The sequence below is a fragment of the Anomaloglossus baeobatrachus genome, chromosome 4 (assembly GCF_048569485.1).
Source record: "Anomaloglossus baeobatrachus isolate aAnoBae1 chromosome 4, aAnoBae1.hap1, whole genome shotgun sequence".
NCBI classification, from domain to species: domain Eukaryota; kingdom Metazoa; phylum Chordata; class Amphibia; order Anura; family Aromobatidae; genus Anomaloglossus; species Anomaloglossus baeobatrachus.
In genome coordinates this window covers 63,277,187-63,301,360 of record NC_134356.1, presented here as the reverse complement: position 1 = coordinate 63,301,360, position 24,174 = coordinate 63,277,187, and the positions used below count along the sequence as shown (strand labels likewise).

Sequence of the window (24,174 nt, the reverse complement as noted above, 5' to 3'; positions counted from 1 at the left end):
GGAGGACACACAAAGTACTACACTTAAAAGTGTAGCTCCTCCCTCTGAGCTTATACACCCCCTGGAGAGCCAGTCCTATCCAGTTTATCGCTTTGTGTTCAGGAGGCATACATCCACACATGCATTCTCATCTGATTTGTTTGATTTTTGGGTTTGAGTTTGAAGAAAAGCGGGTCCACGTCTGGACTCCCGGCATGTCCCTTCTCACCCCACTGTGTCGGCGGTGTTGTTAAAGTTGATTTACAAGGCTGCAGCCTTACATGTCGCGCTCCTTCACCATCCCTCCTGGGCTCTGGCTTGAAGTGGGAGCCAGCACGGTCTCCATGCCTGGCAGGAGTCCGGTCTCCATCCACAGCCCCTTGAGGATCCTGTTGGACCGGAGCACTCATCCCCAGGGACCTGGCCCTGCGTCTCAGCAGCTAAGTACCTGAGACGTTTATGTGTTGGGGGTCCCGGTTCTTTATTGTATGGGGAGAGTATGCTGTATATGATTATTTTGACTTTTCCGGCGGGTTCTCTAGCTTTTGCCTGAGAACCGCGCCGATGGTGCCTGCTTGTCGTCCTCGCCGCTTAAATTTAGGCCCCGGCTTCGCCGGAGGCCTAGTTTCATTTTCCTGCCCTCGAATGTCACTCATGCAGAGGGACAGGCTCGGCTCCTCCCGGCGGCCGTTCTACACAGGGGAGGGACACTCCCCACTGCTGGGGCGTCCCTCCTCCCCTGCAGGTCTCTATAGCCCTCCAGTTCCCGGTCTCCTATAGGAACGCCCCCTAGTCCCGCCCCCTCTCCTTGCTCCGGCGGCCATTTCTCACGCAGAGTTTACTCTGCTCTGGGACATTCTGCACTCTGCATCTCTGCTGAGGTGCTGTGCACTGGGGGACCGGGCTTCGGGATCTGGAGGGCACACAACAACCACACCCAGCGGTCTGGTAAGCCACAGCCGGTCTTCGGTTCTGGACCTCTGTATATTCTCCCTGGGGTTCATTCTCTGCAAAGCCCCCACTCCAGCAGCATGTCTCACACAAGGAGCAAGGTTCCAAAGCTTTATTCTGTATGCACTGCATGTAAGCTCTGCTTGCTGCCTGAGCCGAGCACTTATCCACACTGTGATGGTTGCTCTAACTTGGCGGTGCCACAGCCTGGAGTCTCACCCCCAGTGGTCTCTCAGGCTGCTGCTGCACCTGTGGCTGAACCCCCGGCCTGGGTAGAGTCCTTTTCTAGGTCCATAGCCCAGTCATTTGCTGAGTCCATGGGACTTTTGTCCAGGACTTTGATGAATATGCATCAGCCCTCCTCACAGGGTGCCTCTAATACTCTTGACAGAGGATTCCTATCCTCTGACCTCCGTCCATCGGAGCTCACGGAGGATTCATCATCTGGTCCCAGACCCCGTCCTTCTAAGAGAAGGCGCAGGGTTTCCTCCCCCTCCTCATCCCATGGCTCTGTCTCAAGAGCTGACTCCAGAGAATAATAGAGATAGGTGATAATGCCGCGCCACAGATCACTTCTGGAACCGTAAGATTAACGTATCTTTATTGGCATAGGTCTACGCGTTTCAGGAGCTCTGCTCCCTTCAACGTATCTTTATTGGCATAGGTCTACGCGTTTCAGGAGCTCTGCTCCCTTCAAGAGCTGACTCGCAAGATGAGGAGGATGCCCTCACGGGTGGCTCGGAGGCTATGTATCCCATCGATTTCTCTGAGGGTGACTCAGATCTTAGTGACTTGATTGCTTCTATTAATTCTGTGGTGGATCTCAATCCGCCAGTCTCAGAGGAGCAACCCTCTTTGGCAGAAAAACATCAGTTTACCTCGCCTAAGAGAGTGAAGACTCCAGTTTTCAGACCGCTGTGACCAAACCCAGGGCCTGCCCTGACAAACGCTTTCCAAAGCGTGGTTCTGATGACCGGTTTCCATTTCCACCTGAGGTGGTCAAGGAGTGGTCTCACTCCCCAAAGGTAGACCCTCCGGTGTCTGGGCTCTCAGCCCGGACCGTTGTGTCGGTGGCTGACGGCACCTCTCTTAAGGATTCCGCTGACCGTCAGATTGACCTTTTGGCCAAATCTGTGTATGAAGCTGCGGGGGCCACGTTTTCCCCGACTTTTGCAGCAGTGTGGGCTCTCAAAGCCATCTCTGCTTCTCTAGAGGAGATGCATTCCCTCACCAAGGAATCTATGCCTGAGATGGTTACCTTAACCTCTCAGGCTTCAGCTTTTTCATCTTATGCCATGTCTGCAATGCTAGAGGCTGCTCACCGCACTGCGGTGGCTTCAGCTAATTCTCTTGTTATCCGCAGGATTTTGTGGCTTCGAGAGTGGAAGGCAGATTCTTCTTCCAAGAAGTTTCTTGCTGGGCTCCCTTTTGCTGGTTCACGGCTGTTTGGTGAACAGCTGGATGAAATCATTAAGGAAGCTACTGGCGGGAAGAGTACTTCCATGCCACAAACCAAGACCAGGAAACCCGCCCAGGGTAGGAATCAATCGAGGTTTCGTTCCTTTCGTTCCTCCAACTGGTCATCCTCTAAGCCTTCCGCCTCGTCCGCTAACTCAGCTAAGGATCAGAAATCCAACTGGCGCACAAAAGCGCGTCCGCAGAAGTCCGCAGGAGGTTCTGCCACTAAGGCAGCCTCCTCATGACTCTCGGCCCGCTCCAGCCACGTCCTTAGTCGGTGGCAGGCTCTCCCACTTTGGCGACGCTTGGTTAAAGCAAGTCTCCGATCAGTGGGTGAGAGACATCATATCTCACGCCTACAGGATAGAGTTCTCTTCCAGCCCGCCAAACAGATTTTTTCTCTCAACTCCCCCCTGCTCCAAGGCCGCCGCCTTCTCACAGGCCGTGGCATCCTTGCAGGCAAACGGAGTGATTGTACCAGTTCCTGCTCGAGAACGGTTCAGAGTTTTTACTCAAACCTCTTCCTAGTTCCAAAAAAGGACGGTACCTTCCGGCCCATCCTGGATCTCAAGCTTCTCAACAAGCATGTCCGGGTGTGGCATTTTCGCATGGAGTCTCTGCGATCAGTCATTGCCTCTATGACCCAAGGGGATTTCCTGGCGTCCATCAACATCAGAGATGCCTATCTACATGTGCCAATCGCAGTGTCACACCAGCGTTGGTTACGTTTTGCGATAGGAGAGGATCATTTCCAATTCGTGGCTCTCCCCTTCGGGTTAGCCACGGCCCCTCAGGTATTCACCAAGGTCATGGCGGCAGTGATTGCGGTCCTGCACCTCCAGGGGTTGGCAGTGCTTCCTTATCTGGACGACCTTCTGGTCAAGGGTCCATCCAGCGCAGACTGTCAGCGGAGTGTTTCGCTCACTCTCGCCACTCTAGCCCAATTCGGGTGGCTTGTCAATCTTCCCAAATCCACCCTGACTCCGACCCAGAGTCTCACGTACCTAGGGATGCAGTTCGAGACTTTGCCGGCACTTGTGAAATTGCCCTTAGTCAAACAGCAGTCTCTTCGGCTAGCGGTGCGCTCTCTTCTGAGGTCCCGCCGTTATTCCCTCAGGCGCCTGATGCAGGTGCTGGGTCAAATGGTGGCGGTTCCCTTTGCCCAGTTCCATCTGCGCCCTCTGCAGCTGGACATTCTCCGCTGTTGGGACAAGCGGCCTTCCTCCTTGCACAGGTTGGTGGCTCTGTCGCCACAGACCAGGAGCTCTCTTCAGTGGTGGCTTCGGCCCCTCTCTCTGTCCCAAGGGCGCTCCTTTCTGACTCCGTCCTGGGTGATTCTCACCACGGATGACAGCCTATCCGGCTGGGGAGCGGTATATCTCCACCACAGAGCACAGGGCACTTGGACTCCGTCCGAGTCAGCCTTTTCAATCAATGTGCTGGAAACCAGAGCTGTGCTTCTAGCTCTCCTAGCCTTTCACCACCTGTTGGCAGGCAGGCACATTCGAGTCCAGTCAGACAACGCGACAGCGGTTGCCTACATCAATCACCAGGGCGGGACACGCAGCCGCCTGGCAATGTTGGAGGTCCAACGCATCCTTCAATGGGCGGAGGACTCCAAGTCCACCATATCCGCAGTCCACATCCCAGGCGTAGAAAACTGGGAGGCAGATTATCTCAGCCGTCAATCCGTGGACGGTGGCGAGTGGTCCCTGCACCCGGCAGTGTTTCAGTCAATCTGCCGCAAGTGGGGCACTCCGGACGTGGACCTAATGGCATCCCGTCACAACAACAAGGTTCCTGTCTACGTGGCTCGCTCCCACGATCCTCAGGCCTTCGCCGCGGACGCTCTGGTTCAGGATTGGTCCCAGTTTCGTCTGTCCTACGTGTTTCCCCCTCTAGCTTTCTTGCCCAGAGTCCTGCGCAAGATCAGATTGGAGGGCCGTCGAGTCATCCTCATTCCACCGGCGAGCTTGGTATCCGGATCTGCTCCATCTGTCCGTAGAGATGCCGTGGCATCTTCCGGACCGTCCAGACCTACTCTCGCAAGGTCAGTTTTTCCGCCCGAATTCTGCGGCACTCAAATTGACAGCGTGGCTCTTGAGTCCTGGATTTTGACGGCTTCTGGTATTCCTCCTGAAGTCATCTCCACTATGACTCGGGCCCGTAAGTCTTCCTCCGTCAAGATCTATCACAGGACTTGGAAAAGTTTTCCTGTCCTGGTGTCGCTCTTCCGGCCATCCTCCTTGGCCATTCTCGTTGCCGACCCTTCTGTCTTTTTTACAGTCCGGTCTGCAGCTAGGACTGTTCCTCAACTCTCTCAAGGGACAAGTCTCAGCTCTATCAGTGCTGTTCCAGCGGCGTCTCGCCCGGCTGGCTCAGGTCCGCACCTTCATGCAAGGTGCGTCTCACATCATTCCGCCTTATCGGCGGCCCTTGGATCCCTGGGACCTTAACTTAGTCCTCACGGTATTGCAGAAACCCCCTTTTGAGCCCCTTAGGGAGGTTTCTTTGTATCGTCTTTCTCAAAAGGTGGCCTTTCTAGTTGCCATAACTTCTCTCAGGAGAGTCTCTGATTTGGCTGCGCTCTCCTCGGAGTCACCTTTTTAGGTTTTTCATCAAGACAAGGTGGTTCTCCGTCCGACTCCGGACTTTCTTCCTAAGGTGGTCTCTCCCTTCCACCTTAACCAGGACATTTCCTTGCCTTCCTTCTGTCCGGCCCCTGTTCATCGCTTTGAGAAAGCACTGCATACTCTGGATCAAAGCACACTCGACCAGAGCTGTCGGTGCCTCTTGGGCTTTTAGGCACCAGGCTCAACAAGTCTGTCAGGCTGCCACTTGGACTAGCCTGCATACCTTTTCGAAGCACTACCAAGTGCATGCTCATGCTTCGGCAGATGCGAGCTTGGGCAGACGCATCCTTCAGGCGGCTGTCGCCCACTTGTGAAGTTAGGCTCCGCCTACTTCTTAGTTTTTTCTGTTTATTCCCACCCAGGGACAGCTTTGGAACGGCCCATGGTCTGGGTCTCCCATAGGAACGATAAAGAAAAAGAGAATTTTGTTTACTTACCGTAAATTCTTTTTCTTATAGTTCCGTATTGGGAGACCCAGCTCTCTCCCTGTTGCCTGTTGGCAATTTTCTTGTTCCGTGTGTTATCACCGGCTGTTGTCGTGGACAGAGTCTCCGGTTGTTCCGGTTCTTGCTCGGTTCTACTTGTGGGTGGCTATTCTCCTTCAGCTTTTGCACTAAACTGGATAGGACTGGCTCTCCAGGGGGTGTATAAGCTCAGAGGGAGGAGCTACACTTTTAAGTGTAGTACTTTGTGTGTCCTCTGGAGGCAGAAGCTAAACACCCATGGTCTGGGTCTCCCAATACGGAACTATAAGAAAAAGAATTTACGATAAGTAAACAAAATTCTTTTTTTGTTACTTTTTGTTTTTACCTTTTTTATTTTATTTTTTTTTTCTCTTTTTTTCGCAAGGTGTGGGGCAGCTGAAAAACAGCAATTCTGGCGTTTCAATAATTTTTTTTGCATTTTAGTGTTTACCTTATGGGTGAAATAAGCTTTATACAGTGGAACCTTGCTTAACGAGAACAATCCATTCTGGGACTGTGCTTGTTAATCAAGGTACTCGTTCAGCAAAGCAAGATTTCCCATAGGAAATCATTGCAATGCTGACGATCCGTTCCACAACTTCTAAAATGTCCCATCCTGGTCCCCTATTCTATCATTCCACGCACACACAAGCACACACAAGCACACACAAGCACACACAAGCACATGCATGCACACACAAACACACACAAACACACGCATGCACACACACATATTATATGCTCACCTTACCTTCCGTTCCATTGCCGGTCTGCTGGGACTTGCTGTTCTCTGGTACGGGGCCGGGCTGTGTAACGCGTTACCATAACAACGAGGCAGGAACTTCCCGGCCAGAGCGCTGACGTCAAAGGCAGAGCCACTTGCCTCTGGTTGGCCAGCGCTCTGCCTTTCATTAGTGGTGACAGGAAGTTCCTCCCTCGTCGCTATGGATGCAGAGACACAGCGTGGACTGGAGCGCAGCGGCGCACTACAGCACCCAGGAGGCCGGCGATGAAACGAAAGGTAAACATATTATGTTCTATTATATGCTCACCTTACCTTCCATTCCATCGCCGGCCTCCTGGGTCTTGTAGTTCGCCGCGAGGACGTCGCAATGTACCCGGAAACTACAAGAACCATGAGACCGGCGGTGGAACGGAAGGTAAGGTGAGCATAATACTGTATGTGTGTGCGTGCGTGTGTGTTTGTGTGTGTTTTGTGCGTACATGTGTGTGTTTGTGTGGACTGCAAGTGCGGGTCAGAGTGCGGTGGATGGACGAAACCGGAAGTGTTTGCGGTGAGAATTTCGCTCATACAGCAAAGCTTTCTCGTAAAGCGGGTTACAAATTTACAGAAAGCTTTGCTTGTATAGCGAAATTCTCGTTAAGAGGGTTACTCGTTAAGCGAGGTTCCACTGTATTTGATCGATTTTATACTTTTCACAACCTGGCTATACTAATTATACTTTAGTTTTTTTCTAATGGGAATTTCTTTCTATTTTTAAACTTTTTTTTTTACTATTGGATTTCAATTTGCAATGGTTTGATCACTTGCACTATATTCTGCAATACTTAGTCATTGTAGTATATAGTGATATTAATAGTCTCCTATGAAGCCCTTACTGGGGTTGTACAATGATGGCAGCAATAAGGGGTCTTCAACGGCCCATTGGCACACCATGATTTTGGTGGTGGGTGCTTCATTCATCGGCACCCATCGTGTGACATACATGTGCAGGGGTAGTCGGGAAGAGGTTAATGCATTTAAAGGGAACCGGTCGCCAGGTGTTCCCCATATAAAGTACGGCCAGCTCCTGTAATATACAGCATACTAGAATGCTGTATATATGTCCCCAAGCCGATCTGTATAACACAGAAAAGACCTTATATCATGCTCCCCTATGGGGTGGTCCGGACTGTTGGGCATTGCTGGTGTTGCTCCTGACATCCCCTCTCTTCTTACGGCCGCCGTCCTGCTCTCTCAGAAAGAACAAGCAGCGCTGGCGCATGCGCACAATACTTTGCTCCTCCCTCAGCAGGGAGAAGTGCGCCTGCACAGGAGTGCAATGTTAACCCGTTCAAGACCAGTGACAATAAATATACGCTGGCTTCTGATGGTCTTTGTGCAGCGCCAACGTTTAATTACTGTCGGCGGTCAGGAAGGGATTGTGACACCCTGCACTCCAGTGGTAGTTCTGCCCAGAGACATCATCAGGACCTCATTGGATCAGGTCCAGATGATGTTAACCCTTTGCAATCTATGTGCAGTGATCCTTCTCTTACCTCTCCGGCTCACCAGTGACTCATTACCACTATTTAAGAGGAAAGGTTTTATGAAGTAACGTGGCAAAACTTATCATGGGTGTACTTTTTTTTTTTTTTTTTTTTTTAATATTTCTTCTCAGGCACAAGCCTATCTGGGGGTCTTCTACAGTAAAGAATCTCATTTGGATCCTCAGAAATCGGCAAGATTTTTTTGGATGGCAGCTGAAAATGGGGTAGGTAATAGGCCCATAATCCAGTTATATGAAGGTGATACAAGGTGTTTAACCCTTTCCAGAAATGTGACCTGCTATTAAAGGGAACCTGTCACCACATTTTTGACGCATAAGCTGTGGCCACCACCACCGGGCTCTTGTATACGGCATTCTAACATGCTGTATATAAGAGCCCAGGCCGCTGTGAGAACATAAACACTTTATAATACTTACCTAACGGTCGCTCGGTTGGCCATATGGGTGTCTCCGGTGCCGGCGCCGCCTCTTTCGGCCATCTTTGTTCTCCTTCTCTAGCCGCAGTGCATGACGCGTCCAGCGTCATCCACACTCGCCGGCATTCAGGTCCTGAGAAGGGCAGAATAAAGTATTGTAGTGCGCCTGCGCAGGACCGGCTGGTGTGTATGACGTAGGACGCGTCATGCACACAAGAGTCTGAAGGAGGACAAAGATGGCCGAAAGAGGTGGCGCCGGCACCGGACAGCGGAGACGCCCATCTGACCAACCGAGCGACCGTTAAGTGAGTATTATAAAGTGTTTTCTTTGTCGCTCCATTGGGAGACCCAGACAATTGGGTGTATAGCTATTGCCTCTGGAGGCCACACAAAGTATTACACTTAAAAGTGTAAGGCCCCTCCCCTTCTGGCTATACACCCCCAGTGGGATCACTGGCTCACCAGTTTTGTGCTTTGTGCGAAGGAGGCAACACATCCACGCATAGCTCCACTTTTTAGTCAGCAGCAGCTGCTGACTATGTCGGATGGAAGAAAAGAGGACACATATAGTGTCCCCAGCATGCTCCCTTCTCACCCCACTGTATGTCGGAGGTGTTTGTAAGGTTGAGGTACCCATTGCGGGTACGGCGGCAGGAGCCCACATGCTGATTCCTTCCCCATCCCTTTTTACAGGGCTCTGGGTGAAGTGGGATTTACCGGTCTCCAGGCACTGAGACCGTGCTCCATCTACAGCCCCTGGAGAAGATGCTGGATGGAGCGGAGTACATCAGGGACATGGCCCTGCTTCCTCAAGGTACTCTGTGTCCCCGTGCATTTGGCGCTCACACCGCAGCATGCTGGGTGTTGTAGTGCGCCGGGGGACATCAGCGCTGCGGCGCCTGTGCCATAGCCTCATTCAGCTTAGCTGAAGCAGGCACACTTATGGGACTCGGCCGCGCCGGCCGCTGGGACTGCGGCACGGCTGGCACTTGTAGTGCGCCGGGGACTTCAGCGCGGCCTGCGCTTTTACGGCGGCCGCGCTGATAACTACAGTCCCCGGCTTTTGCGGCCTGCTTCCGTTCGTTCCCGCCCCCAGACCTGCCAGTCAGGAGAGGGGCGGGACGCTGCCCACGTCTAGGACTCGGGCGCGCCGGCCGCTGGAACAGCGGCGCGGCTGGCACTTGTAGTGCGCCGGGGACTTCAGCGCGGCCCGCGCTTTTACGGCGGCCGCGCTGATAACTCGAGTCCCCGGCTTTTGCGGCCTGCTTTAGTTCGTTCCCGCCCCCAGACCTGCCAGTCAGGAGAGGGGCGGGACGCTGGCCACTTCTAGGGCGGTCGCGCCGGCCGCTGGGACTGCGGCGCGGCTGGCACTTGTGGTGCGCCGGGGACTTCAGCGCGGCCCGCGCTTTTACGGCGGCCGCGCTGTTAACTCGAGTCCCCGGCTTCTGGGCCTAGTCTCCCTTCGTTACCGCCCACAGCCCTGACAGTCAGGGTAGGGGCGTGACGCTGCAAGAGCAGAGCTGAGAGCTGGAGTATGTTTTGCATACTCCACCCCTCTCACTGTGTGCAATTCCCGCACTTTCTCAGGCACGCCCACGGCTTCCTTCTCTACAAGGACACCGGCAGCCATTAGTGTCAGTTTCTGTACGATACAGAGACAAGTGTGGAAGACCCTGGCATTCTGATAGTCACACAATCGCTGTAACAGGCGTTAAGCAGCACCTGTGGTGCTAACCCCACTAGTGCAGAAGTGCACTTATAGATATGCTTGTACTATATACATTGCACTGTTTGGTCGCACGTTGTATATACCCTCCTGGATTATGCGGAGGAGTTATCAGCATATTCTCTGTGTAAAACAAAGGTGCAGAACCACATGTTTTTCTATACAGCTGGTACAGCATGTACGGCTATACGGCCGGCAGGTACATAGACTCCCATTGTATGCACTAATGGCCAGGGGATGAGGACGGTGTCTGCAGTATTTACTGACAGTTTTTCTGAGACTATGGCTATGATACTAGAAGCCTAGCAGTCCGGACATGTCTCTCACAAGATGGGCACTGTTGAATCATTGATCCATGGCCCCCCTCAGTGTGAATAACTAACAGCTCCGGGAATGTCACACGCATCCCAGAGTCACGGCTCTGCACGGACGTCAGTCCCAGACAGCCTAAGTGGGCTCGCTATGAGCGGCCTCGGTTTCATCAGGGTCCTAACAGAAGGACTCGCTGTGTAATGAGGCGGAAGTAGCGGCTCAGGATTCTGATCCTGAGACCGCTCTCAATCTGGATACACCTGATTGTGACGCCATAGTAAATAATCTTATAGCGTCCATCTATAGAATGTGGGTTATTTCTCACAACTCCTCCAGTGGAGGAGTCAGCTTCACGTATTTTTCTGGACCACTCTGCCTTCAGAGAGGCAGTCCAGGAACACCACGCTTATCCAGATATGCGCTTCTCCAAACGGCTTAGGATACACGCTATCCCTGTCCCCTGACTTGGTCAAGGACTGGACCCAATGTCCCGAGCGGCATCCTCCAATCTCCAGGCTTGTAGCTAGATCCATAGTTGCAGTGGGAGATGGAACTGCAAACTCAAAGATGCCACGGACAGACAGATGGATCTCTGGTCGAAAGCCATCTATGAGGCTGTCGGCGCACCGTTGGCTCCGGCATTCTCTCCCTTGGGGCACTCCAAGCTATTTCAGCTTGTCTTACACAGATTGACACGGTTACACGTACATCTGTGCCGCAGGTGGCATCCTTAACCTCTCAAATGTCTGCATTTGTTTCTTACGCGATTCAGGTTGTCCTGGACTCTGCGAACCGTGCGGCGGTAGCCTCCGCTACTCCGTGTTTTTAAGCAGAGCCTGGTCTGCTCGTTAAGTGAATGGAAGGCAGATTCTGCTTCCAAAAAAGGTTGCCTAACCAGTTGCCTTTTTCTGCTGACCGACTGTTTGGTGAGCGTTGGATGTAACCATCAAACAGTCCAGGGGTAAGGATTCATCCTTTCCTCAGCCCGGACACAACAAACCCCAACAGAGCAAGAGGCAGTCGGGGTTTTCGGCCTTTTCGAGGCTCGGGCAGGTCCCATTTTTCCTCGTCCAAGGTGGACTCAAAAGGATCAGAGGAGCTAAGATTCTTAGCGGGCTCAGTCTCGCCCAAAAAAGCGACAGTCGGAAAACCCGCTTCCAAGGCGGCTTCCTCATGACTTGCGGCCTCGGTCCGTAGCAGGCTCTCCCGCCTTGGCGATATTTAGCTGCCATAGGTCAATGACCATTGAGTGTGAGACATTCTGTCTCACGGGTACAGGATAGAGCTCACTTCTCGTCCTCCAACTCGATTCTTCAGAATTTCTCCACCTCCCGGCCGGGCCGCTGCTCTTCTGCAAACAGGGTGCACTCTATAGGCAGAAAGAGTGATGACCCCCGTTCCTCTTCAGGAACAAGGTCACGGTTTTTACCCCAAATTCTTTGCGGTACCTATAACAACGGGCCGTTCCGTCCCGTTCTGGATCTAAAAATGCTCAGCAAGCTCGTGGACACCAGGCGGTTCCGGATGGAATCCCTCCGCCATGTCATCGCCTCAAGGTCCCAAGGATATTTCCTAGCATCATTAGGCATCAAGGATGCTTATCCACACGTGCCGATTGATCCAGAGCACTAGCGTTTCTACGCTTCGTTATAGGAGACGAACACCCTCTGTTCGTAGCTCTACCTTCCGGCTAGCGACAGTCCAACTGGTCTTCGCCAAGGTCAGGGCAGCAGTAGTCACAGTCCTGCACTCTCAGGGTCACTCTGTGGTCCCGTATTTAGACGATCTACTTGTCAAGGCACTCTCTTAGGAAACATGCCAACACTGCCCGAACGTTGCGCTGGAGACTCTCTAGAGTTTTGGGTGGATCATCAACTTTTTAAAGTCAGATCCGACCCCGACCCTATCGATAACATATCTAGGCATAGAGTTTCTTACTCTCTCAGCGATAGTGAAGCTGCCGCTAGACAAACAGCATTCACTACGGGCTGCAAGCTCTTCTTTAAGAACCAGTCGCACACATTGACACGCCTCATGCACTTCCTACGTAAGATGGTAGCAATGGAGGCAGTTCCTTTCGCGCAGTTTTACTGCGTCCACTACAATGGGACATTCTCCGCCAATGGGACGAGGAGTCGACGTCCCTCAACAGAGTCGTCGTTCTTCTCAGGCGGCCAAGGAATCTCTACGGTGGTGGCTTCTTCTCACCTCTTGGTCAAAAAGAAGGTCCTTCCTATCCCCGTCCTGGGCGATAGTTACGACAGACGCGAGTCTATCAGGGTGGGGAGCAGTTTTTCTCCACTACAGCGCTCAGGGTACGTGGACTCAGCAAGAGTCCACTCTTCAGATCAATGTTCTTGAACACAGAGCAGTGTATCTTGCCCTACAATCCTTCCAACAGCGGCTGAAAAGCAAGCATATCCGACTTCAGTCGGACAGCTCCACAGCGGTGGCATACATCAACCACCAAGGAAGAACGCGCAACCGGCAAGCCTTCCAGGAAGTCCGGCAGGTTCTGATGTGGGTGGAAGACACGGCATCCACCATATCCACAATTCATCCCAAGTGTGGAAACTAGGAAGCTGACTTCCTAAGTCGCTGAGGTGTGGCCGAAAGAGTATGGTCTCCTCACCCGGACGGGTTCAGGAGATCTGGCGCCGCTGACAGAGGCCGGACGTCGATCTAATGGCGTCACGGCACAACAACAATGTGCCAGCTTCATGGCACGGTTTCACAATCATCGAGCTCTGGCGGCAAACGCCTTAGTTCAGCATTGGTCGCAGTTCCAGCTACCTTAGGTGCCACCTCTGGCATTGTTGCCCAGAGTACTGCGCTAGATCAAGACCGACTGCGGCCGCACCATCCTCGTCGCTACAAATTGGCCGAGGATGTGTGGTACTCGGTTTTGTGGTGCCTCACGGTAGGCTAACCGGGGGCACTACCAGACCAATCAGACTGGCTGTCTCAAGGGCCATTCTTCCATTTGGATTCTACGGCCCTCAACCGGATGGTGTGGCATTGAGTCCTGGAACCTAGTGTCGTCAGGATTACCTCAGGACGTGGTTGCCACCATGAGACAGGCTAGCATACCAACGTCCGCCAAGATTGACCACAGGACGTGGAAGATGTTCTTATCTCGGTGCTCGGCGCAGGGTGTTTCTCCCTGGCCGGTTGCATCGTCTATGTTTCCTTCCTTCCTGCAATCTAGGTAGGAAAATGGGTTGTCGCTCAGTTCCCTTTAGGGACAAGTCTCAGCGCTATCTGTATTTTTTCAGAAACGACGACTTCCTCAGGTACGCACGTTCCTACGGGGAGTTTGTCTTCTCAGCACTCCGTACAAGCGGCCGTTAGAGCCCTGAGATCTGAACAAGGTTCTAATTGCTCTCCAGATGCCGCCTTTCGAGCCTTTGAAGGATGTCTCCCTTCCCGTTTTTCACGGGAAGTGGCCTTCTAGTAACGGTCTCGTCTCTTAGGAGAGTTTCCGAGCTAGCAACGCTCTCATACAAACTCCCTTCCTGGTCCTTCACCAGGACAGGATAGTTCTGCGTCCGGTTCCGGAATTTCTCCCTAAGGTGGTATCCCATTTTCATATCAATCAGGATATCACCTCACCTTCTTTGTGTCCTCGTCCAGTCCATCAATTTCAGAAAGATTTGCATCTGTTGGTTCTGGTGAGAGCACTCAGGTTCTACTTCCCGCATGGCGCTCCTGCGCCACCCGGATGCACTCTTTGTCCTTGTCGCTGGTCGGCGTAAACAGTCGCAAGCTTCCAGATCCACCCTTGCTCGGGGGCTCGAGGCACCAATTCTTGAAACCTACAGTTCTACTGGGCTTCTGGTTCTCTCAAGGCCGAAGGCCCATTCTACCAGAGCCGTGGGTGCATCCTGGGCATTACGGCACCAGGCTACGGCTCAGCAGGTGTGTCAGGCACCCACCTGGTCGAGTCTACTTACTTTTACCAAGCATTATCAGATGCATACCTACGCTTCGGCAGACGCCAGCCTAGGTAGATAAGTCATTCAGGCGGCGGTTGGCCACCTGTAGGAGAGGGCCGTTTGACGGCCCTATCATGAGGTATTCTTTTACCCACCCAGGGATTGCTTTTGGACATCCCAATTGTCTGGGTCTCCCAATGGAGCGACAAAGAAGAAGGGAATTTTGTTTACTTACCGTAAATTCCTTTTCTTCTAGCTCCAATTGGGAGACCCAGCACCCGCCCTGTTTTCTAGGGGTTTTTCTGTTTTTTCGGGTACACATGTTGTTCATGTGGTATGGTTCAGTTCTCCGATGTTTCCTCGGATTGAATTGGTCTTTAAACCAGTTATTGGCTTTCCTCCTTCTTGCTTTGGCACTAAAACTGGTGAGCCAGTGATCCCACTGGGGGTGTATAGCCAGAAGGGGAGGGGCCTTACACTTTTAAGTGTAATACTTTGTGTGGCCTCCAGAGGCAATAGCTATACACCCAATTGTCTGGGTCTCCCAATTGGAGCTAGAAGAAAAGGAATTTACGGTAAGTAAACAAAATTCCCTTCTTTTATGTTATCACAGTGGCCTGGGCTCTTATATACAGCATGTTAGAATGCCGTATATAAGAGCCCAGTGGTGGTAGCCGCAGCTTATACGCAAAAAAAGTGGTGACAGGTTCCCTTTAAGTCATGTGTTAGGCCCCCATCTTTGATGCAGTATCAGCAGCTGAGCTTCCCTCATTACTGGTAGAAGTTAGCTGTGTTACCCAGCCATCATCCTCCTCTAAGGGTATGTACACACCATCATCAGGTAGTGTGTCTGTCCAGCATGGCTGTGAGTGTCACAGGGGACCGCAGCAGCCCGAGCCCACGGACTTAGAAATTAAATCCATTGACATCACCCTCCCCCCTTTATATCTTTTGTCTGTTGCTGCATTTCCAAGTAATTAGCATTTTCATTCCTATGCACAGGGTTCTGGCCACTGCAGTCTTTCTCTCTGTTCTCCCTGTGGAGAACACTCACGGCTCTGCAGCAATAAATTGACATGCTGTGGCTCAGGGAGCCGCACCGCGTGTCCGTTTTACGTTGCAGGAAAACCAAGCGCAGTGCTGTACAACGCAGCATTTTGGACGCCGCGAAAACACGCTGTGTCCAAAACTCTGTAGACACTGATCGTGGGCACGCAGCCTAACAGAAACTGGTGGTGCTCTGCTCCCTTGCTGCCATTAACCATTTAAATTCTGATGTCAATCCCAGATAACACGTGATCATGGGGCACTTATGAGTTTCCAGGTATCTGCTGAAGACCCCCTTTGCCTATCATGATGGTGCTGACAACCAAACAAGAAAATAATTCTTAATATTTAGAAGGAATGTCACTTTATTCCATTAATATCTTTGTCTTGGTGTATCAGGATGTTCAGAGCCGGTATCACCTCGGCGTGTGCTATGAACAAGGCTTTGGAGTTGCGGCCAGCGGATCCGAAGCTTTGAGACATTTTGAAAGAGCTGCTAAGTCGGGACATGGAGCATCTCAGCAGAAACTCCTGGAGCTGCAGCCTCATGCGACTGAAGGTACCGGTCAATGTAGATCTATCTGTACGAGACCCTCATTTATATATACAGTGGAACCTCGCTTAACAAGTAACCCAGTTAGCGAGTATTTTCGCTTAACAAGCAAAGCTTTCTGTAAATTTGTAACTCCGTTTACAAGCAAGCTTTGCTGTACGAGCAAATACTCACCGCACACACTTCCGGTTCCGTACATCCACCGCGCTCTGACCCACTCTTGCAGTCCACGCAAACACACACACATATTATGCTCACCTTACCTTCCGTTCCATCGCAGGCCTCCTGGTTCTTGTAGTTCGCCGGTACAGGATGTGTATCGGCAACCATCGCGACGAGGGAGGAACTTCCGCTGTCAGCCACTACTCAAAGGCAGCGCGCTGACCAATCAGAGGCAAGCGGCTCCTGTTTTTGACGTCAGCGTTCTGGCAGCGGAAGTTCCTCTCTTGTCACGATGGGTACCTGATGCACATGCTGTACTGGCGAACTGCAAGAACCGGGAGGCCGGCGATGGAACGGAAGGTAAGGTGAGTATAATGCATATCTGTTTGTGCCTGTTTGTGCCTGTTTGTGCCTGTCTGTGCCTGTCTGTGCCTGTCTGTGCCTGTCTGTGCCTGTCTGTGCCTGTCTGTGCCTGTCTGTGCCTGTCTGTGCCTGTCTGTGCCTGTCTGTGCCTGTCTGTGCCTGTTTGTGCCTGTTTGTGCCTGTCTGTGCCTGTCTGTGCCTGTCTGTGCCTGTGTGGAATGGCACAATAGGGGACCAGGATGGGACATTTAACAAGTTGTGGAACAAATTGTCTGCATTGCAATGATTTCTTATGAGAAATTTTGCTTTGCTGAACGAGTACCTTGGTTAACAAGCACAGTCCCAGAACGGATTGTTCTCGTAAACCAAGGTTCCACTGTAGTCACATGAGCCAATATGCCTGAATAATATACTTATAGGCTATGAAGCTTAAGTGTTAAGGATCAAAAGACATTTCCTGACAATCTGCCATTGTGTCATGTTGTCTGATGCGGAATTAGCAGAAATGAACCCCCTTCCTGATCAGGATATCAAAATATCTCAAAAACAATCGTGCAATTGCACTTTTTTTTGGCAATTTTTCCGCATTTGAATTTTTTTTTTTTTTGCATGTTTTCCAGTACACTATGTGGTAAAACTCGTGGTTTTTTTTTTTTTTAAAAGTACAGCTCGTTTCGCAAAAAACAAACCCTCATATGGCCTTATTGACTGAAAAATAAAAAAGTTACGTGTCTCAGAAGAATGGCGAAAAAAACCAGCGCAAAATAGGCTGGTCTTGAAGGGGTTAAAGCTTATTCAAATTTCCAGTGTTCTTGAGATATTACCCATTTTCATTAGGTTAAAACTTGTTTCCTAGGAGAATGTCCTCCGCTGCTTGTAAGCGCTTAGCTGTAGTTGGCTCATATTAGGAAATTGCAAAGTCGATTCTGGCCAGTTTCAGAACGGTGCTTACAAGCTCGATTACAAAGATGTGGTGGTCGGTCTCCAGAGCAACGAACTGTAAACAAAAGAAAAGAAGAGTGTTCATATCTCTAGAACTGCAAAAAATATAAGCGGCAATTGGCAAAATTTACGTGTATTTTTAGGCACTAGCCGACAAGACCCAATTTATGATGGATGGATTAACCCTTTAATGGTGTTGGCAGTGCTGACAGAGGGCATTTCTTCATTAAAATATTATCAAACTAGTTGCCTCCTCTTTCACCCATCTTGGTCTTCCTTCTTCTGAAGCCGGGGTGGATGACGCGTCCTATGTCATACACACTCGCCGGTCCTGCGCAGGCACACTACAATACTTTGATCTGCTTTGCTCAGGGCAGATCAAAGTGCGCCTGCGCAAGACCTCAGTGTCGGCAAATGTGGATGCCGTAGGACGCGTCATGCACCCCGGCTTCAGAAGAAGGAAGACCAAGATGGGTGAAAGAGGAGGTGCCGGCACCGGAGAACGGAGACACCCATCTGACTGTTGTGCACCGGAGCAACCTCCTAGGTGAGTATTATAAAGTGTTTTTTATGTTCTACACAGCGGCCTGTGCTCTTATATACAGCATGTTAGAATGCTGTATATAAGAGCACACTGGTGGTGGCCGTAGGTTATAGGCCCCAAATCTGGTGACAGGTTCCCTTTAAGCGCTCTCCATACATAATAGATGGCGGCTAATGGCAGCGGCCGGAGCTGACCTCTGATCGCTGCTGTTAACCATTTAGATGCTGCTGTTTCTGACCACACTATTTAAATAAATGAGTTCCAGTTAACGCAAATTGATTGTTCAAACCAAGCACAGGAGCTTGGTGCGCCCTTGGTGTGGCCAAACTGTTTAGCTTGCTTTCCATTTATCTCTTCCCTGCTTTGGCTCTTGTAAAGCCAGAGTTGTTAATCAACAAAAAGAAGATAGATGGCGACGGGCAATAAAACAGGTGGGATGGTGCTCTGACCTGTTCGACCACATCATTGGTCCGCCGAGCACCCATGCTAAGTTTGTACAGTCCTTTTCTGTTGACAGTCCCTTTAAATTTCAGTCTCTGTTGGATAAAATAAATCTTTGATCACTATAAAGAAAATCTACACAGATTTCTATATGATTTGCAGATGTGATTATACAAGATGCTCTGTGCTGGCTGCATTTACATGAAGTCACAGTGACATGAAGTAATGATTCCTGTATTAGATCTATTAGATGGATCTGTCTCCAGGTTTTGTCACCTAATCTGAGAGCGGCAGAGACCCCTATTCCAGCGATGTCCCTTATTGTAGATTTGATAAATACCTGTTTTATCAGCAGGAGATTATCAATAGAGGATTAGTAAACCTGGTAGTCCTCCGTATTCATGCTCTCTATATAACCTTGCCCACGCTGTTGATTGACAACTTTCTGTATACACTGTGCATAGGCAGAAAGCTGCCAATCAGTGGTGTGGGAGGGGCTAAACAGAGCTCAGCATTCAGAGCTATAGTAAAACAGTGATTTTCTTAAAACTACAGTAAGTGACACATCACTGGATTCAAGGTCTTTAGCCCTACATTATTGTGCTCACATTACAGAGCAAAAACCTGCTGACAGATTCCCTTTAAGGAATAGTTTTTTTTCTGTAGTTCTGTAATGTATACATACTGTATATGTGTAAGTTCCCACACCTGCACTGTAGGAAGCAATATTTATGTCTTGCTTGGTCTGTGGCTCGCAGGCTTTTCCTGTTGCTCTGGCATTCCTCGGTGCTTCCTCTCCTCCGGAGCCATTGTTGTCTGCCGTAGACTGAAGTTATTATTGTGTTTCCTCCGCAGGCCTCGTCGCTCCTCTCTCCAGTCTTCGAACAACAACCTCCAGCCCCTGCCTTCCTGTTTTGGAGCGGGTGAACGTCCGGCTAGAGACCAACTACAACTTCTCTGCAAACAGCACAAGCAACCTCGGCCTACCTCACTCCCTGAGCACCGGGAACCTTCGAATGTCCCCGGCAGAGGGCCGCAGCTACCTCCTGGCACCTCTTCATGTGAAAGGCTTGGCACCTCCAATGGCCGCTCTAAGAGCTATTGGGGTTGGATGAGCTTTTCTTACTGACGGGATAACATACATTACCGATCACCTAAATCTCTGAAACATGTTTGTCTACATGGCATCGGGACATGCCGCTGACCCTCATGCTGCCATGAATGTTTGCGATATGTAATTAATGTGCCTTAATTAAGTATCTCGACAGCCAGCAATAACTCTTTTGTAATGTAAAACTTGGCAAGCTCTAGCCGTTAGGCTACCTCCGGACATCATTTACAGTCTTGACCCAAGCCCAAAAGTCCTAAGCAGTGAAAGGGTTAAAACTCCTCTCTCCTCTGTTTGCCAAAAAAAAACTCGTTTTCAATGATCCTTACCGCTGCAGTGTAAAGTTGGCCGGTAATCATCCGCTAGCCTTTACCTGCCTGTTTTATTGGAGACTGGTGTTGTTCAAGGCTGGCCACACACATTACATGGCTGTCGGCCAAACCATGCCTTGCCCGAACATTCACCCAACAACCACTCCCATACATGGGATTGCTCACTCGGCCAAGTGCTCCTATACTCTCTGAGAAAGCTGCCGATGGACACCCCTACCGGTGGATTATCTCAATGTGATCGGCAATCCGAAGTTGGATATGCACGATCGACCTCTTTCCTGACCATAAGTCAAGCGATGCCCTGTTCACATTAGCGAGTCACCCGAACCTGTCGATATTGGCGGGTTCAGCCATTAGTCTAGCTGTATGGGGACCTTAATATTAGGCGATAGGACGATTCCCAAAGGTGGGATCAGTCTTCCAGGTCCCTCTATATACCAGGTACCCAATAAACTTGGTGGATTTTTGGACAGTCCCCAAAGGTGGGGTCAGTCGTCCAGGTCCCTCTATATACCAGGTACCCAGTAAACTTGGTGGATTTTTGGACAGTCCCTAAAGGTGGGATCAGTCGTCCAGGTCCCTCTATATACCAGGTACCCAATAAACTTGGTGGATTTTTGGACAGTCCCTAAAGGTGGGATCAGTCGTCCAGGTCCCTCTATATACCAGGTACCCAATAAACTTGGTGGATTTTTGGACAATCCCTAAAGGTGGGTTCGGCCTGCCAGGTCCCTCTATATACCGAATGACAAATAAACTTGGTGGATGTTTGGACAGTCCCTAAAGGTGGGATCAGTCGTCCAGGTCCCTCTATATACCCGGTAACCAATAAACTTGGTGGTTTTTGGACAGTCTCCAAAGGTGGGATCAGCCTTCCAGCTCCCTCTATATAACGGATGACCATACACCAAAAACAAATGTTTACCCCCAACTATAAGCTAGCGTAGATTTCCACTGTACATTATGCCAATTTCTGGCATAAATCGGAGCAAGAAATTTCTCCTGTTTCAGAAAACCCTCTCAGCTGCAGCCTAACAAAAACTGTACCTTCCTCACCCTCCCCAGGTCTCCATCGCTGTTATTGTCTGCAGCGCTGACATCACATCCACAGCCAATCGCTGAGCTCTGTGTATGTGAGTGGGTCATTCCAAAACTGAAAAGCCCCTGTAATATGTTCGGATTGCCCCGCACCTCCAGCTAATAACGTGGAGAGGGCATCTAAAGAAAGGCAAAACCGCTGCAACTTTTCAACTCCACAATAGTGTGGCGCTCAGTGTTATACAAATTCCCCGAGTCTGGGATAAAAGAGGAAAAATTATAATGCGAATGTACGACCGCTATATACATCATAGTTTTTAGCCATCGAAACGCAGCAGCGATCATCTGTCGGGGCTAATGATATAAAACCTTGATCAGACGTAATGGGTTAATGACGGCCATTTACATCTAATCTGTATGATCAGTGATTATACAAATTTAATTTATTTTACTAAAGATCTTCACAAAAAATAATGAAAACATTATTTATTCCTCGGCTTTATGAAGGACCTATCCGGATATCAGGTTATGGTGTTCTGTTAGAGTTCTGGTCACACTATTGTCATGTTTTCTGGCTTTAGGGTATGTTAACATGTGCTAAGTAATTGCTGTGAATCCTAATAAATCCTCCCTCCCCCAAAAAATAATCTACACAAGGCCAGGTTTGTTGGGCGGATTTTAGGCAAACTAAAATCCGCAGCATTTCTGCATCTAAAATCCGTGCATACTTTCCCCAATGAAACCCACAACTAGTGAACCCCGCCAAAGAAAATGTGGATTTGTTGTGTATTTTGATGAAGCTTCACCATAGATTTCACCTTGTATATTTAAAATCCACACCGCAGGTCAGTTTCCTCAGCACATCGATGGCATTCGGTAAGATGTCACCCACTTTGATGCTACTATAACGTGCTGTGGATTTTCCACCCACAGAAACGCGCATGTATGAACATACCCCAGTTTCTATTGTCAGATCATTCTTGTCGATACAAGTAAGGCTGCTCTCACATCAGCGGTATTTTGCCGGATCCGGCACAAATGTGGAACAGTTCAATACAGTTCAGTGGAATCGAAGCAAGATAAGGCCGCATGTGACCTTATCTCGTTGAGATTCCATTGAACTGTTCCACATTTGTGCCGGATCCGGCTTTCCGGCAAAATACCGCTGATGTGAGAGCAGCCTAATATAGCAGTTTACCACTTATTAAAATGTTTCAGCTGTTGTTGAGATAAACACTTCGATTTGTTTATAGCTCGTTGCCTTGGAGATTGACCACTGTTGCTAGTCAGTAGAACAAGTGCAAATGCGCATGTGCGCACGTTGCCGAATTTCATGCATTTACGCTGCGTATTGCACCGCAGCGTAAATGTATGCGACCTGCGTCCCCTGAACAATCTATGATGATTGCGCAGTGATTTGGATGCCAAAATTTTGTTCTAAAAAGCAACATGTCAATTATTCTGTGCATTCTGGATGCAGCTCCCGCTCGGTCTATGGGAGAGACATCATCCAGAGCGCATGAAATCGGCTTTTTTTTTTTCTGCAGAAACACTGCATCCATTATATGAAGCGCACATGTGCTGTCAAATCCCTGCCGAAATTTCTGCAGGAACACCACGCAATGTGCGCACATAGCCTAAAAGCTGTTGTCAGCATTGTTTTTAAAGGGAATCTGTCACAAGGTTTCTGAGACCATCATAATGTAGAGACAGACTCTGATTCCAGCGATGTGTCACTTGCTGAGCTGTTTGCTGTAATCTTGATAAAATCAATGTTTTTTCTGCTGCAGATCTTGCAATTATACAGAGCTCATGAATATGCTGGACTACCTGCAGCACGCCAAGTAGTCCTGTAATAATAATCTACTGCTGATTAATATGATTTAATCAAAACAACAATAAGCAGCCAGGTAAGTGACACATCGCTGGAATCAGGATCTCTGCCCCTATGTTATGCTGCTCTCAGTTTAGGTGTTAAAAACCTGGTGACAAATTCCCTTTAAGCAGGCCAGGATCACGAGTGTGTGTTACCCACTGATCCCAGCGCAGTCCTTAGAAGCTACACAGCAGCAGTGGGCGGTCTCCTAAGCAACGAGCTGTAAACAAATAAACAAAAAAGTATTCATATCTGAAGAACGGCTGCAAACTTTAATAAATAGTAAATTGCAAAATTTCTTGTTTTTAAAAGCATTAACTGAAGATAGGAATAACCAGAACCCAAATTATGCCACTTGCATCGTCAATGTGAAACTGTAAAAATATAACGCACAAATGTAAATCATGTGTATGTCTGGTGTGAATGCTTTCCTAGCACTTACTGCAGCGATCCATTGCAAGCATAGCCTGACCATTAATAAAGGACATATGGATCTTTGGTAGCCTTCATTTACCAACAGAAGCCATCACTGGGGTCTGCGCTGATGCTGTGCTATTATGAAGCCTTTAGCATGGATTGCTCACTCTGCACCTTTATGGCGAGTGTTCAAAGAACGGCATAGCTGTGTAAGAAAAAAAAAAATACAATATATATATATATATATATATATATATATATATATATATATATATATATATATATATATATATATATATATATATATAATACTGATAAGCTTTATAATGGAAAACCTACTACATGTCATATTGTATTTTATTGAATTGTTCATCTTTTTTGTGCCTTTGTAATATACAGTCATATAATAAATAACATCCTTATACGCTGTGTTATGTAATTGATTTAATGGAATTCAAAATTGTGATATTGACTCTATTCAGTCGTTAGAGCGAGATCAAACTTAAGGCCCCATTACACGCAACGACGTATCTAACGATATATCGCCGGGGTCACGGATTCCGTGATGCGCATCGTTAGCGACGTCGTTGCGTGTGACACCAACAAGCGGCCATTAACGATCAAAAATACTCACCTTATCGTTGATCGTTGACTTGTCGTTCGTTTTAAAAAAAATCGTTGATTGTTGAGGACGCAGGTTGTTCCTCGTTCCCGAGGCAGAACACATCGCTACGTGTGACACCTCGGGAACGACTAATAAAAGCTTACCTGCGGCCGCCGGCAATGAGGAACGAAGGAGGTGGGCGGGATGTTACGTCCCGCTCATCTCCGCCCCTCCGCTTCTCTTGAGCGGCCGCTTAGTGACACCGCTGTGACGCCTCACGAACCGCCCCCTTAGAAAGGAGGCAGTTCGCTGGCAATAGCGAGGTCGCTAGGCAGGTAAGTATGACAGCGCCGAACGATTTTGTGCGTTACGGGCAGCGATTTGCCCGTGACGCACAAACGCCGGGGGCGGGTACGCTCTCTAGCGATATCTCTGCGTGTCCCTTTAGTCCCGGTCTTGTAATAAAACCCTGCACTCCTGCATTACGTATTGGTAAGCAATCCGAATATACACGTGACGTTTTGGTCAATAGCACCTGCATCCGATATGCTGGAAATACAGATGTGAACATATCAATATTAT

The 24,174-nt window shown here is 49.5% G+C and overlaps 1 protein-coding gene across 2 annotated transcripts in view; it reads left to right on the top strand.

Annotated features, from left to right (window-relative positions):
* The window catches only part of DELE1 (DAP3 binding cell death enhancer 1), a 68,911-nt gene extending 45,499 nt beyond the window's left edge, over nt 1-23,412 (top strand). The window contains exons 10-12 of one of the 2 annotated variants that reach the window (XM_075344384.1): nt 7,888-7,980; nt 15,612-15,771; nt 19,073-23,412. In XM_075344384.1, the coding sequence (XP_075200499.1) occupies nt 7,888-7,980; nt 15,612-15,771; nt 19,073-19,332 (513 nt within the window). In that variant the 3' untranslated portion in view covers nt 19,333-23,412. The remainder of the gene's footprint in view (nt 1-7,887; nt 7,981-15,611; nt 15,772-19,072) is intronic. The other variant, XM_075344385.1, reaches the window with a different exon arrangement.
* The last annotated feature ends 762 nt before the right edge of the window (nt 23,413-24,174 follow it).